Source organism: Excalfactoria chinensis, chromosome 5, assembly GCF_039878825.1.
Source record: "Excalfactoria chinensis isolate bCotChi1 chromosome 5, bCotChi1.hap2, whole genome shotgun sequence".
In the NCBI taxonomy this organism is placed as follows: domain Eukaryota; kingdom Metazoa; phylum Chordata; class Aves; order Galliformes; family Phasianidae; genus Excalfactoria; species Excalfactoria chinensis.
The window spans coordinates 35,036,882-35,050,390 of record NC_092829.1 but is presented as its reverse complement, the minus strand read 5'-3'; the positions used below and the strand labels follow the sequence as shown (position 1 = coordinate 35,050,390).

At 37.0% G+C, this 13,509-nt stretch overlaps 1 protein-coding gene across 1 annotated transcript in view; it reads left to right on the top strand.

Annotated features, from left to right (window-relative positions):
- Window positions 1–13,509, top strand: part of MYBPC3 (myosin binding protein C3) — a 53,384-nt gene continuing 39,875 nt past the window's right edge. Inside the window, exons 1-8 of the mRNA XM_072338823.1 lie at window positions 1–25; window positions 7,841–8,107; window positions 9,908–10,003; window positions 10,246–10,332; window positions 10,481–10,629; window positions 11,597–11,714; window positions 12,483–12,531; window positions 13,361–13,405. Coding sequence (XP_072194924.1) covers window positions 1–25; window positions 7,841–8,107; window positions 9,908–10,003; window positions 10,246–10,332; window positions 10,481–10,629; window positions 11,597–11,714; window positions 12,483–12,531; window positions 13,361–13,405 — 836 coding nt within the window. The remainder of the gene's footprint in view (window positions 26–7,840; window positions 8,108–9,907; window positions 10,004–10,245; window positions 10,333–10,480; window positions 10,630–11,596; window positions 11,715–12,482; window positions 12,532–13,360; window positions 13,406–13,509) is intronic.

The following is a 13,509-nucleotide window of genomic DNA, read 5'->3' as shown; positions in this document are numbered from 1 at the left end:
ATGCCAGAGCCTGCAAAGAAAGCAGGTAAGAATCATGACTGACAAACACAGTCTGGGAAGAGACTGAAAGAGAAAATTTCTGAGTAGCTTTTGTATGCCAGGAAAAAGAAAAAGAAAAAAAGAAAAAAAAAGAAAAAAGAAAAAAAAGAAAAAAAAGAAAAAAAAGAAAAAAGAAAAAAAAAGAAAAAAAAGAAAAAAAAGAAAAAAGAAAAAAAAAGAAAAAAAAGAAAAAAGAAAAAAAAGAAAAAAAAAAGGAGCTTGGGGGGGGAGGGTAAAGAGAGAAAAAAGAGATTATATTTTATAAATTCATAATCATGATGTGTTTTCTTGTAGAGAAATCTGTAACTAATTTGGCAACCCTCAGTCAAAGAGTTAGCTCCAAAGACTTTGGACAAATAGAGAATAGAGGTTTAATACTTTGATACTCAGTTTCATTTATTATTTCTTCTCCCAGTAACCCTCAGGCTGTGAAAAAAAATCTTGTCTCTCTCTTGGGCAACTGGGCAGTATAAAAGTCTCCCAGTTTCTTTTTTTTTTATTATTATTTTTTAATCCTGATACTTTCCAGGAAGCGTAATTGACAAATGTTGATGTTATTTGTTGTGAAATCTTTGTGGAAATGAAAGCAAATGGCACCTGGCTCAGAGCTTACTCTTTCTTATTCTTCCAGCCAGTGAGAGAAGAGCATTAGGAAAAAAGGAGACACTGTATTTTAAAGAATATGTTTCCTTTCATTTACCCTCTTTCATCATCAGAAGATAACCAGCCATTTTCAGAAAGTCAAAGTCAGAACAAAGTCCAGTTCTACTCCACTAGAAAAACATCAGGAAAAAAAAATAAATCAGATTTAGGACATTCCTAATTCAAAACTGAGAAATAGGAAATCATTCAGAAGCTGCCCATGTAGATGGGAAAGAAGGGAATGTATATGGTAAGGCACAATTAATCTGTCTGTCAGAGAAGGAGGAAGAAAGCCTGGGGAGCAGAGGCAGGGACAGTTCAGCTCCAGTACAAGTAGAGAGAGATCTCAGTTGTGAAAACAAAACACTCCTAAGTCTGGAACAAAAAGATGTCAAAAACTGAAGTTACTATCACTTGATAAGTATACTACCCAATAGTAGGGCTGGAAAAACATGATCTAAATCCAAAACTCTTCTCCTTTAGAGCAAGGTACTTATTTCATTGATACTGGTATACAGAGCACCACTATGACTTCAATGTACAAGATAGATGCTGTTTTAGTAACACACAGTTTTCAGAATTACCTAATAATAACTGTTAATACATATTAATGTAGGCCTTTGTACTTTGCAAAGGACTGAACAGGCATCAAAACTCACGTTAGACTGGTCAGTGGGAAAATCTGTTGTGCTCACAAGAATAAATGAGCTTACAGTTGTTAAATACTTCCATTTTGTTCAGAATATATGGAATTGGCCACTGCCAGAGCACAAACCTAATCTGCATCCCTCATTCAGAAATGCTGAAATCTAAAGCATGATCAATTTCAAGAGGATTCTTTATGTTCCCTCAGTACAACTCTAAGGTGGCATCAGTGTCACTAGTACCTCAATGCTATCTCTATAACTTCCCTTGATATTCTGCAAGATGCAATTTCTGAAATCAAGTGGGAACTTATACAAAAATAAGTACATACTAGACATTGTAACTATAGTGGAAACCTTGAAAATATACGCTTGTAAAAGTTCAGCAACTGCAAAAGAAAACAAAAAACAAACAAACAAAAGAGATATTCATAATCATATTCTGTTCTTAAAGCCACCTGACTTTTGAGATTCATCAAAGCGTCTAAAGTTAGCAAAAAGAAATATGGCAGGTTAGGCCAATTGACAAGGTAATTTTCTAGGCATCAGGTCTATAAATGATCATTTTCAGCCTCTGAGGCTGAGAAGCAACTTCTCTGCCTGTGAACATGCTCACCTTTGCTAGCTAACAATGAAGATAAACTTTGCTCCAGTTTACTTTTCCAGAGGAAAGAAATCTAACAGGTGTCTAACATCACCACTCCTCCACAGCTCTTGTGAACAAAGCGATTACCACAGCAGGGGAGGAAAAGCTCTTATTACCCACTCTGACCGAGACAGAAACAATCACATGCCTCATAACTTCTTGGGAGGATTTTCTCTTTCTCCTAAGTGACATTAATCCCTTTGGTTTTCTATTTCATGCTGTTTATACAACTCGAGATGAGATAATATCAAGCATAATCTTAAGAGGGCTGGATAAGCACCTAACAGTTCGTACTTGAACAAGTCATGATTTCTGTCTTTTATATATCATTAAGTTAGACTATTGAAGAAACCTAAGAGATCTTTAGCTTTTATTAATGAAATTAGGGCATCTCACACACAGGTAAGGGAAAATGCTTCATGCCAGGGAATGATCAAGGATATTCTGGCTCTATTTTGCTGTTCTAAGAAGCCTCTCAACATGTATAAACAGATAAACAAACAAACAAACAAACAAAAAGTGAATTGGACTTCCCAAGTGATGTTATTTTACTTTAAATTGTCTAGGTGTAACACTTCAGGATGAGGCTCAGTCCCACTTCTTTATGCAGCACTAAAAGCAATGGTGGCACTTTCCTCTAAAGCAACAGCATTCAAAAAATCTGCCAGAGCAAACTATCAAATATTGAAAAACATTACTTTTTGCACAGTTTCACTGCAGAAACATTATGTTCTTTTCTCTACATCTCAAACACTCCATAGTTGATCTCTGCTCAAATGCTGACCTTTTGGAAAGTTTAGGTCTTCTTTTCATTGCTATGAAAATTTACAAAGGTTAAAAAACCACCCAAACCATTTCCCTAACATTATGTTGTGACATTAAAAGGAAACAGCTGAACTTTTAATACAAAATGTAGCAGATAAATTGAAGTTAATGGGAAAGGTGTGCATTACCAAATTAGGAAGAAGAGAATTCTGGCATTACTTACCTTCTCTGAAAATGAATCAAGTTTTATTCATGCTTTTTATAGGTCGAGGAGTCCAAACTTTGAAGCTCAGACTAGGAAATTTTATCAAAGGTCTAAAAACACTTTGGCTATAAATATGGATAGATTTATGTCATTCCATAATAATATACAATATTGCATCATGAAGAGCTGCCTGTAGAATTTTAGTTGGAACCTAGCTCCTCCTCCTACATTTTTAAGAACCTAGCAAAGTAAAGCACTGCTCGGTGTTAAAATATTAGTCCACAATAATGAACTTCTGTGTGCTACAGGAATTCAAAAATCAGCATCAATTTACATAGAACTATTTTATTTTTTTTTTAATTCAAGGTTCAAAGCAAGATAAATATTATTATTCCCATTTTACAGCAAGTGTGATGAGTGCATAGAGAGAGAGGCGACTGGTTAGTGAAACTATTCCTTGCCTGTTGCTCATATTACAGGAATTTACAGTCTCAGCTGCTGAAGTAGGCAAGGAATGATAAGATTGAGTAGCTCAATAGCTTTTGGATCAAGGAATGATTAAGGTTGTAATTGCAAGAAGCCACTTAGGTCCTGACCGAGGAATGCACAGCATCTTTATATAGTTCCTCTGCGAGGAATTTACGAGCTCCATTACTGAAGTCTGTTTATTCACAGTTTGGCTTTTATCTCAATGAAAGAACAAATGGTATAAAAGGAAAACTTGATGCCAAGTGTAGGCACTAAAACAAAGATACATTTTCAACATGAAGCCTTAACAAATTAGGGAAACTCCAAAAGCTAATGCTATCTATCTTTTAATAATCAATCCATATGTTGCCCATATAAAAATCTGGATATCAATTAAGCAAAATGTAAAGTAAGAGATCTCATCAGTTCTGTGAGAGAAAATTTCTATTTTTTCTAGTTCTGGTCCTGGATTTCTGCTACAGTTTGCATCCTGTGCATTCAGCCACATGCACTAGGTTCTCCTAAAATGTTCACATCTTCAACAGATTTTATTTCAGAATGGCAGAAGTATTATTTCAAAGGCTCATTCTAACACGTTTTCCTTAAGTGCTTAACTTTCTCTCCTCCATCACCTGTGATTAAAAGTTGAAGTCAGAGCTACTGATTTGAAAAGCAAGATGAAATTTAAAAACAAAAACCAGAACAGGATGGCACTCCTTCATCACTCCATCTAGATAAAACCGCTTTTGTGAAATCCACACTACTTTGATTTCAGAAAAGGAATCAATTCAGAAAGGGAGCTTTCCCACTCGGCACTGGTGAGGCCGCACCTCGACTGCTGTGTTCAGTTTTAGGTCCCTTATTACAAGAAAGACATTGAGGCCCTGAAGGGTGTCTAGAGAGGTGCAACAAAGCTGGTGAAGAGTCAGCAGCACAAGTCTTATGAGGAGCAGCTGAGGAAACTGAAACTGTTTAATTTGGAGAAGAAGAGACTCAGGGGAGACCCTATTGCTCTCTACAACTCCCTGAAAGGAGGTTGTGGTGAGGGAGGAGGGTGGACCAGTGATATGATGAAAGGTAATGGCCTCAAACCATAGGAAGTTCAGGTTGGATATTAGGAACAGTTAATTTCCAGAAGAGTGACCAAATATTGGAACAGGCTGCTCAGGGAGGTGGTGAAGTCACTGTCCCTGGAGTTTTTGGACAAATGTGTAGATGTGACACTTGGGAGCACCATTTAGTGTGCATGGTAGGGATGGACTATCCAGACTAGATGATTTTAGAGGTTTTTTCCAACTTTAATGATCCTACGACATAGATAATTGTATGATAGATGTGTCCAGAGCCCTATTCAGTTGTTACAGAACTCCTAAATGATTGCTGCCATGAGCAAGTTGTAGTAGGAGCAGCATAAGGTATAAAAAATTTCTGCAAGACTACTTCAGACTAAAGAGCATACTTTCTATTCTGCCATGAGTAGAAATTTGCTGTTTAAAGAAGTTACATGAAGTTCTCCACATTATGACACTAGAATTGTAGGAAAGTCTGGAATATGAGAGATGAAGAGGAAGGTTAATTTCCTAAAGCAATTCCAGCTCCATTACTTGCCTCCCCCACACACACAACAATGAAACAAACAAACCCCACACAAACATACACAGCACCTTTCCTTCAACAGTTCCTGGGAAAAACAAAACAAAACAAAACAAACAGCTCTGGTAACTCATATGCATCTCTTCCCCTTTTCCTGCATTATTAAGATAAATGTCTCCACTCTCTCCCTTTGTGCTGTGTGGGTTAGAATCTCATGGAAGCAGGGAAATGAAAAAACAGGAGGCAGAGGAGTTGGCTATTAAGTTATCACATGCTCCAACTCAGTGTCTCCTCATAGCATGCTTGTCTGCAGTCTGGGTAAGCATGTGACAGTGCCTGAGATCTGTCAGGGCCTGACAGGCACAAGAGGTGTAGACATTCCACAACATCACATGAGAGGTGTCACAGCTACTGGATTTTCCACAGACTTGTGGTGGTAGTGTTCAAGAGTGTTTTGAATAGCAAATGATACACGAAATGTAGAGACATAGCTGGGTAGAAGCCAAATGTTGAAGTGAGAGAGATTTCCAAGCGAGGAACGTGCTTTTGACAAAAGCAGGAAAAAGCAATGCTCTCAGGATGGACAAGCTTTGAATTGTGACATTTGGAGTCATTCCTGCTAAGGAAACAGATCAGACTGCTATGATTGCACGATGGGAAAAAAGTATCTGGAAGTCAGATACATTTGTTACCCAAAGTAGCAGACATTGGGAAGGAGACTGAGCAGAGCTGATCTCTCACTTTGCCTTCTTTTGCTAAGCTGCCCATTGCCCCCACAAATGGGAAAGGATGGAATTCCCAGCACATGCTTGTCCAGCAGTTTCTCTTCTGCAACAGATTAATTTATTTTAAAATCTTCAGCCCTACATTCCTATCCTTTGCATGCAAGTAACAGCAGAAAATGAAAGGGAACAGAGGAGCATATACAGAAAGACACTGCTTTAGGCGCAGTCATTCACCCACTGAAAATATGTTGAAAAAAAAAAAAAAAAAAGGCTCTTAATCTCCTTTATCTGTGAAAATGTGGGTTCTCAGGAATGGTTCTTATCACGGAAGTTCTTGGTACTTTCCAATTATATGCTTCAATGGAAATATGCACAATCATTTCAAGCAGGAATCCAAATCAATTAGAGTTTTGGCAGGGAAAAGAAAGAAAGAAAAAAACAAAACAAAAACAAACAAACAAAAAAACAAAAGAAAAAAAAAAAACAAACAAAAAAAACAAACAGGGAGAATTACTTGTAAACTTCCACCTAAGTATTTGGATTTTCCTCAAGTCAGAGATATGCTGTGGCTGTGGAGATTTTTCACTGTGCATATAGTTCTGTCCAGCAATTTTTGTTGTTGTTCTTGAGCCACCTAAGCAAGCATGTCTTGAAACATTTGGAGAGAGGAACATTTGCAGGCCACACTGCTGTTCGGTAATTAATATATTTATAGATTCTTTTGTGCTTAAATAGAACAGTGATGGTGATAGCACATGGAGGGAAGAAAAGGCCAATTTACCACCATATCTCTAGAGTCACGGGGAGAGAAGCCAGCTAGTGGTTAGCTGGAGTGTTTCAGGAGTGAGTCCCAGAACTCACTTGGCTCTGCATTGGGTGGCTGCATGGACAACTTTAATCATTTTCCCAATTCCTTGCATTAGAGTTGCTACCTACAATAGCACTTGCACATCAAGTCACAGTGATAGACCGCATCAAGGTACACTCTGGTGAGGCAATATTTACTGCAGTGCAGTACTCTATTCAAAAGGATGTGCAATTGATAACAAGCATCTAAGTACTATGCTAAAGTATAGAGCACTACTATCTTTATAGTACTATATTATTTTAAGGGCAATAATATCAGTTGCAGGCATGAAATCAAGTAAATGCATGCAGGGATATTCCATTCCCACTGTAAACTTCACACTCATGCAGAATACAAAAGGAGCTCATTTGAAGATACTGTAGGCTCAGGGCAAAAAATAGATTTGTTTGCTCATGAAATTAGAGAATGAAAGAAAACAGAAGGTGAAAAAAAAAAAACAAAACAACAAACAACATATTTTAGGACTTCACATAACAAAGGAAAGCAAAATATATTCCAACCTAAATTCTGGTGTTATTTGCAAGTCACTTTACTTGATACTTAAGCATCTTTAAATTCTTTGCAAAGCAATGCCAGATGAATGCCCAGTATTATGACAGCAGCCCAAACAGCATCAGATGAAATCTTTGCAGGTGTAACCCTACTGAGGTCAGTTAAGTTACACAGTCTAGCATATGGCACAGGAATAGAGATTTTGTGCAGATGGTATTATTAGTAGCATAGCATTTATGCTAACTAAAGCACCTGTTTGAAAACAAGTATGAACAGCTTCTTTAAGAATATATCCTTACATGCTACGTTTTTTTGTTGTTTTTTTTGTTTGTTTGTTTGTTTTTAATATAAAGTAAAATCAAAAGCTTAAGGCTAACTATTATTCTAGTGTTTAGGAAAGTTACTGCTGTTGTCCAAGTAGTAAAGCAACAGGTACTTTGCAGCAGAGGTATCAGATATAACCAAATATGATAGAATTAATAATATTATATAAAAGCATGGTTATGAAAGAGTAAGTCAATAAAAAAGATAACTAATTATACACAAGAAACATTTAATGCATAAATCAGAGTGTAAGCAGCACAGTAAACACAGAGACAATTCTACAGCGTCTCCGTGGAAAGCACTATAATTTATATCTTGCATGGGCAGATGGGAGAGAAAGGAGACAGCTGTTGCAGCCACAACAGCTGACTACACCAGATATGCCACAATTGCAAAACAGATTTTAGTGAGCCTTCTCTCTTTTTTTAGCCTCTGCCTTTACCAAGAAGCCGAAGACGACAGAGGTGACAGCCGGAAGCACAGCTGTGTTTGAAGCAGAGACTGAAAAACCCGGCATCAAGGTGAAATGGCAGCGAGCTGGCACAGAAATTACTGCCAGTGAGAAATACATTATCAAGGCAGAAGGAAAAAAGCATTCACTGACAATCAATAACGTAGGAAAAGAAGATGATGTAACATATGCTGTAATAGCTGGAACTTCCAAGGTCAAATTTGAACTGAAGGTCAAAGAACCAGGTACAGTGTTTCCTAAGCAATTCTATTCCATCAGTACTTCCCAGGCTCACGTTCAAAATTTGTAAATGAGGCCCATAGAAATTAACTTAAAAAAGTAAAATTACTCTACCAGCAAGACATCTGTTTTGCCACGTGATTTGAAGCTTCAGTAAGGTTTCTAAAACATACTCAATATTAAGCAAAGTAACACCTTTCCTGTGGCTAAGGCACCCATTTTTGATGACAGAAGTCCACACAGTTGAGATGGCAGAGGAAAATCTCAATGTGCTTCTTTACAATTCACTTTCAAAAGCTTTTTTTTCCTCCAAAACTTTTAGTCTCCATTCAGCACTTCTAGTATTTCACTTTTTTATAATTTTTCTTTTACTTTTGTTACAATAAATAAATAAGAAGTGGCACTTATGATGTTAGTGAGTTCTTCTGGTCAGCTGAAAAGATGCTCACAAATATTTAACAGAAGATAGGGTATCCTGTTCCAACAACAGTGCATGAAGGATTATGAAAAAGGGTAATCCTAATATGGATTAGGACAATTTAAGAGTTGTCAGAGCATGTGGCAGCATGTTCTTGCTGGCTTTCCCACTGACAAAATGAAAAGGTAAATATTACACTAATTGTGTTGTTCTCACTATCTTTTAGGTAAGTTCCAGACAGAACATGCTACATGTAGACAGTCTCAAATAGCAGCATCACTGAATTTGGAATCGCAATTGTGGTCTAAAATATCTATGCCTTTTACAAACAGAAATTGGTAAAAGAGACATCAGGATGCCAAAAATGAGACAACTTCCCTATATTTCTTATATACTGATGCCTCAAAATAAGCCTTTTCTAAATAGTTACACATCAAAGTTATAAAAGCATCTCTCAGGTATGGTCTCGTTTTTCAGACCTTAGTAAGATTTAAGTGTAAGGAATAACTAACTGGATTAGTCATTGTTATTTTCACAAGCAATAACAACTTAGCTTTTCATTATCAAAACTGGAAACTGTCTCCTCACCTGTCCAGACACAACCACTTCCCTTTGTTTCAGAGGAGCCACTCAAATTATTCTCTGGCATAACATTGCCAGATACCTCTGGTGAAAAAACACAGCAAAAACTGCACATGAGACTTAAGTGAGGGGTAAGCAATGCCCTTTGGAAGTTTCTTTGCTACCTAGGGGGGAAAAAATATTTCAGCAATTAAATCAGTTCAAGAAAATTCTACCTCCCTTCCTCTGTCATAGTTGCTCATTCTTCAAATATCTCTATGTTCAAATATTTCTACCTTCTCTACTTCCCGAAATGAACTTGCCTAAATTTGTGTGTAAGATGACTTTTTTTAATGGAGGGGACAAATTTCCAGAGGAGCAAATGATACAGGGAATTTTAAAATACTTTCTCTGTACTGACTGTAAATAGTGTGTAGATCTTCTCCCAAACTACCAGATCTGCTGTGTTTAGAGCATTTGTTTACATTCACACACAGAATGAAGTGAAATCTCACAAAAAAAAAAAAAAAAAAAAAAAAAAAAAAAAAAAAAAAGTCTTCAGAACAATTGAAACTGCATCACTTTTCACTACCTTTTCTATTTTTTCCTATAACTGAGGCTAACAGTGGCACTAATCGCCAGCTGACAAGTTTCTGCCTATCAGGAATGTAAAATTTAGAAGTTCATATACCAGTTCTTTCCCAACATTAACATCCAGCTGTCAGTAGGCACCTTCTCCTAGCAGCAAATCTTCTAAGTTCCAGAAAATTTAGAAGATTTATTCAGAAAAAAGCATTCTGTAATTTAGGTTTACATTCCTTTGCAGAAAAGAGTGAGCCAGTTGCTCCTGCTGAAGCTTCTCCTGCCCCAGCTGCCTCAGAGTTGCCTGCTCCACCAGTAGAAAGCAACCAAAACCCAGAAGGTAATAAAGAACTACTACTGTTATTTTAAGCGTGGTACATTAGCAGAAGGGAAGAACTAGGACAGGAAATCCTTGCAGTGAGGTAGACACCAGGAGAGGGCTAGTATTAGATGACAGAACAACGAACCTCAGAGATAGAAGAAATATACTGAGACATTTTTAAACGACTTAAATTTATTGTATAGGCTGTAACAGGAGCCGATACAGGAAGTCCTAATTAGTAATTCTTGTGTTTGATGCAGTTCCACCTGCTGAGACTCAACCAGAAGAGCCTGTAGACCCTATCGGGCTCTTTGTGACACGTCCTCAGGATGGAGAAGTTACTGTTGGTGAGTACAAAATCTAAGTCAAGTGGTTGCAGACTGCATCTGCTGCCTGATTGCTTAGCTCTCCACCAAGGGATTACTGCAGTGACCTAAAAGATATACTAAACAAAACATTGCTCATAATCTCATTTTATCCTACTTGCCTTACAAGGTGGAAACATCACTTTCACTGCCATAGTTGCAGGTGAGAGCCTGCTGAAGAAACCATCAGTGAAATGGTTCAAAGGAAAGTGGATGGACCTGGCAAGCAAAGTGGGGAAACATCTCCAGCTGCATGACAACTATGACAGAAACAATAAGGTACAACTGATAGCATAAGATTCTCAGCCTCCTACATATTGATTTTAATGTGGAGAAAATACACAATTATCTAGAAATGTTTTAATACTGAGGTACCCAAGGCTTCACACAATGTTATATTTATGCCTGCAGCTCTATGTTTTGACTATGCAGACATGAGACAAGCACTACATCCAGACTCTTATTTACTTTATCTACGATGAAATGAAAAAATATATAGAGGACTGGAAAAGTATTCTTATGCATAATGTTCTACCTTCCTCTCAAGTAATAAATTCTGATTATATTTAAGAGAAAACAATAAATCAGACAGATATTTACACATGATCTGTCATATTTCTATACAGATTAAGCATACAGCTATTTATGTTGGAATTTACTTTTCTCTAGACTAATTTAAGTAGATAAGCAATCTCTTCCACAAAAATGTTCGGGGATACGCATGAGGAACATAAGAGAGCCTAAGCCATGGCTTCTTATCCCATGTGCTAAACGAAGCACTATCACCCTCTCCTGGATGGAACAGGACAGACTTGTTCACAAGTAAAAGAGGCACTAGTTTTGCTGAATTTTTAAATGTACTTCATACCTTTTGGATAGAGGCTGTATTTGTTTAATGAAAGCTCTACTGCTGTTTCTAACGTACAAGAAGTTACCATATGTAATGACTGCATACACCAGTGTGTCAGTATAGTTTGCTAATATAACATTACAGTCACTTACAGACCTGTACCAATCATACTCTTTTGCTGCTCTTGCTGAAATAGGAATATGTAATTTTTATGATGTGTATGTAATTTTTATGATGTAATGTGTAACACACTCAGGACATTTGTAATTCTAAAAGGAAATGAAAATATTTCATCACTTCTCTATTTGCTTTTGTGTCTTAAATGCTGTGTTCTCTCTCCCTCCCTCAGCATTTCATTCTCTAACTTGCAAAACGTACCACTGGTCTCTGTTCTAGGTGTACACATTTGAAATGGAAATCATAGAAGCAAACATGACTTTTGCAGGAGGGTACAGATGTGAGGTGTCTACCAAGGACAAGTTTGACAGTTCCAGTTTCAACCTGACAGTCAATGGTAAGACGAACTCCTGCCACCTTCTTTCTTACTTGTATTTTTTTTTCTTCCTGTTTGTTCATCAACAGATCCTTCTGGCACAAAGCAGTAACTAGACAAACATCTGAAGAATAGATCTGAAGAGCTCACAATTACATAGGCCTATTGATGAGAATTGGTATGGGTTGGCAGAGGTATAGAGCATTAGAAGGAAAACTTGAATGTCACTCAAGTCAAAACTGGAATGCTCTTAAAGACAGTACACAGCAAGGTACAAAGCAGCCCAACTGCTCTATGGCTTTTTGCCGATTTCAGGAGAGTAAACAGGTTAATTCTATGCAATATCCTATGTGCAGTTTCTATACATCATTACCTATTGCCAGGAATTTACCTTTGCTTTCAGGGAGTGAATAATAATAATAATAGACAATTCTTTTCCAATAGTTTTCTCATTGGAGTTTCAAAATAATCTGCAAAGCTAGCATTGAAATAAACTTTACCATCAGAGGAATTAACAAACAAGAGGGAAGAGAATTTGTCATGCTGCAGACAATTATGGAGCATAGACAGAATTAAACCACACATTAAACACCGCATGTTGAAAGCAAATCAGTGACAATCATGTGCTTAAACCACTGCTTCAATCCTCCAGTAGATGACTGATCACAATTTACAATGTAAAAACTTCTGAATAAAATGACTAACTGAAAGGCTTTGTAAATAGCACAGTATTTTTGCATTATTTTGACTTGTCATCCCACTCTTGTTTGTCGCTCTTTGTCACATTAGAGGCACCAGTAAGTGGAGAAATGGATATTCGTGCTGCCTTCCGACGCACGTGAGTATGTACAATAGAAACCTGCACAGATTGGATTATATTTCCATGGAGAATTCATTACTTTCCTAGACAAAGATTAATTAAAAGCAAAGCTTTTAATTGCCAACAAGCACCAAGATGGGGATGTCTATTAAAACATTTCTACTATTATAATACTAAATAACATCTAGGAATCATTTAAATAATTTAGACCTTGTACTAGCATAACCATTATGCTTTGCTTAAGCATTCTTCTTTCTATGCTTTTATGCAATTGATAATGTCTAACATTTTATGAATTTTAGCATTAACACATCTGTTTTTTCATTGCTAAGTATTTCTTCTACCTTTGTGCAAGTTGGTTTCCATTTTAGTTTTTTTAAATGTATTTTTACTAAATTATTAGACCAAGAACACTCCAAAAGACATCAAGTTCTCTAACATACGGGAAAAATTAACCGTGGCAACTTCTTGAAGCTTTCCATACAAGTGCTATTTTTGTGTGAGATTTTACATCAGATTTTACATTCTATGACAAAGAACTAAAAAAGGCTTGCAGAACTTATCTACAGTCAAATGCAGCTATAAGTAGCTGACCAGCCTTGCAGTGATGCCTCAGAGAACATTAAGTGCACAGCTGCACTGTGTTAATTTCACTGTAGTGGAATTAGGCTTTCAAGAGTTTCTCTTCTTGCTAGCAGCATTAAAAGAATTATTTCAGAATTATTTGGGAGTGAGTACGTGAGCAGCTTCAGGCTGCTCAGATTTTTAGCTCCCTCTTTAAGAAGGAAGCCAAATATAAAACAGAACTATTGAAATCTGAAGCTCTGTGTTCAATACCCTCACTCAGGAGCCTGGCAGGAGGGGGCAGACGGATGACTTCAGCCTTTCTCAGGTAGTCTCTGACTGTGTCAGCAGATAAATTAAAGCCTAACAATGAACTGTCTCTCTCTGATCAAGAAAAGGATTAAAGAAAAACAACAACACAGAACTGGATTC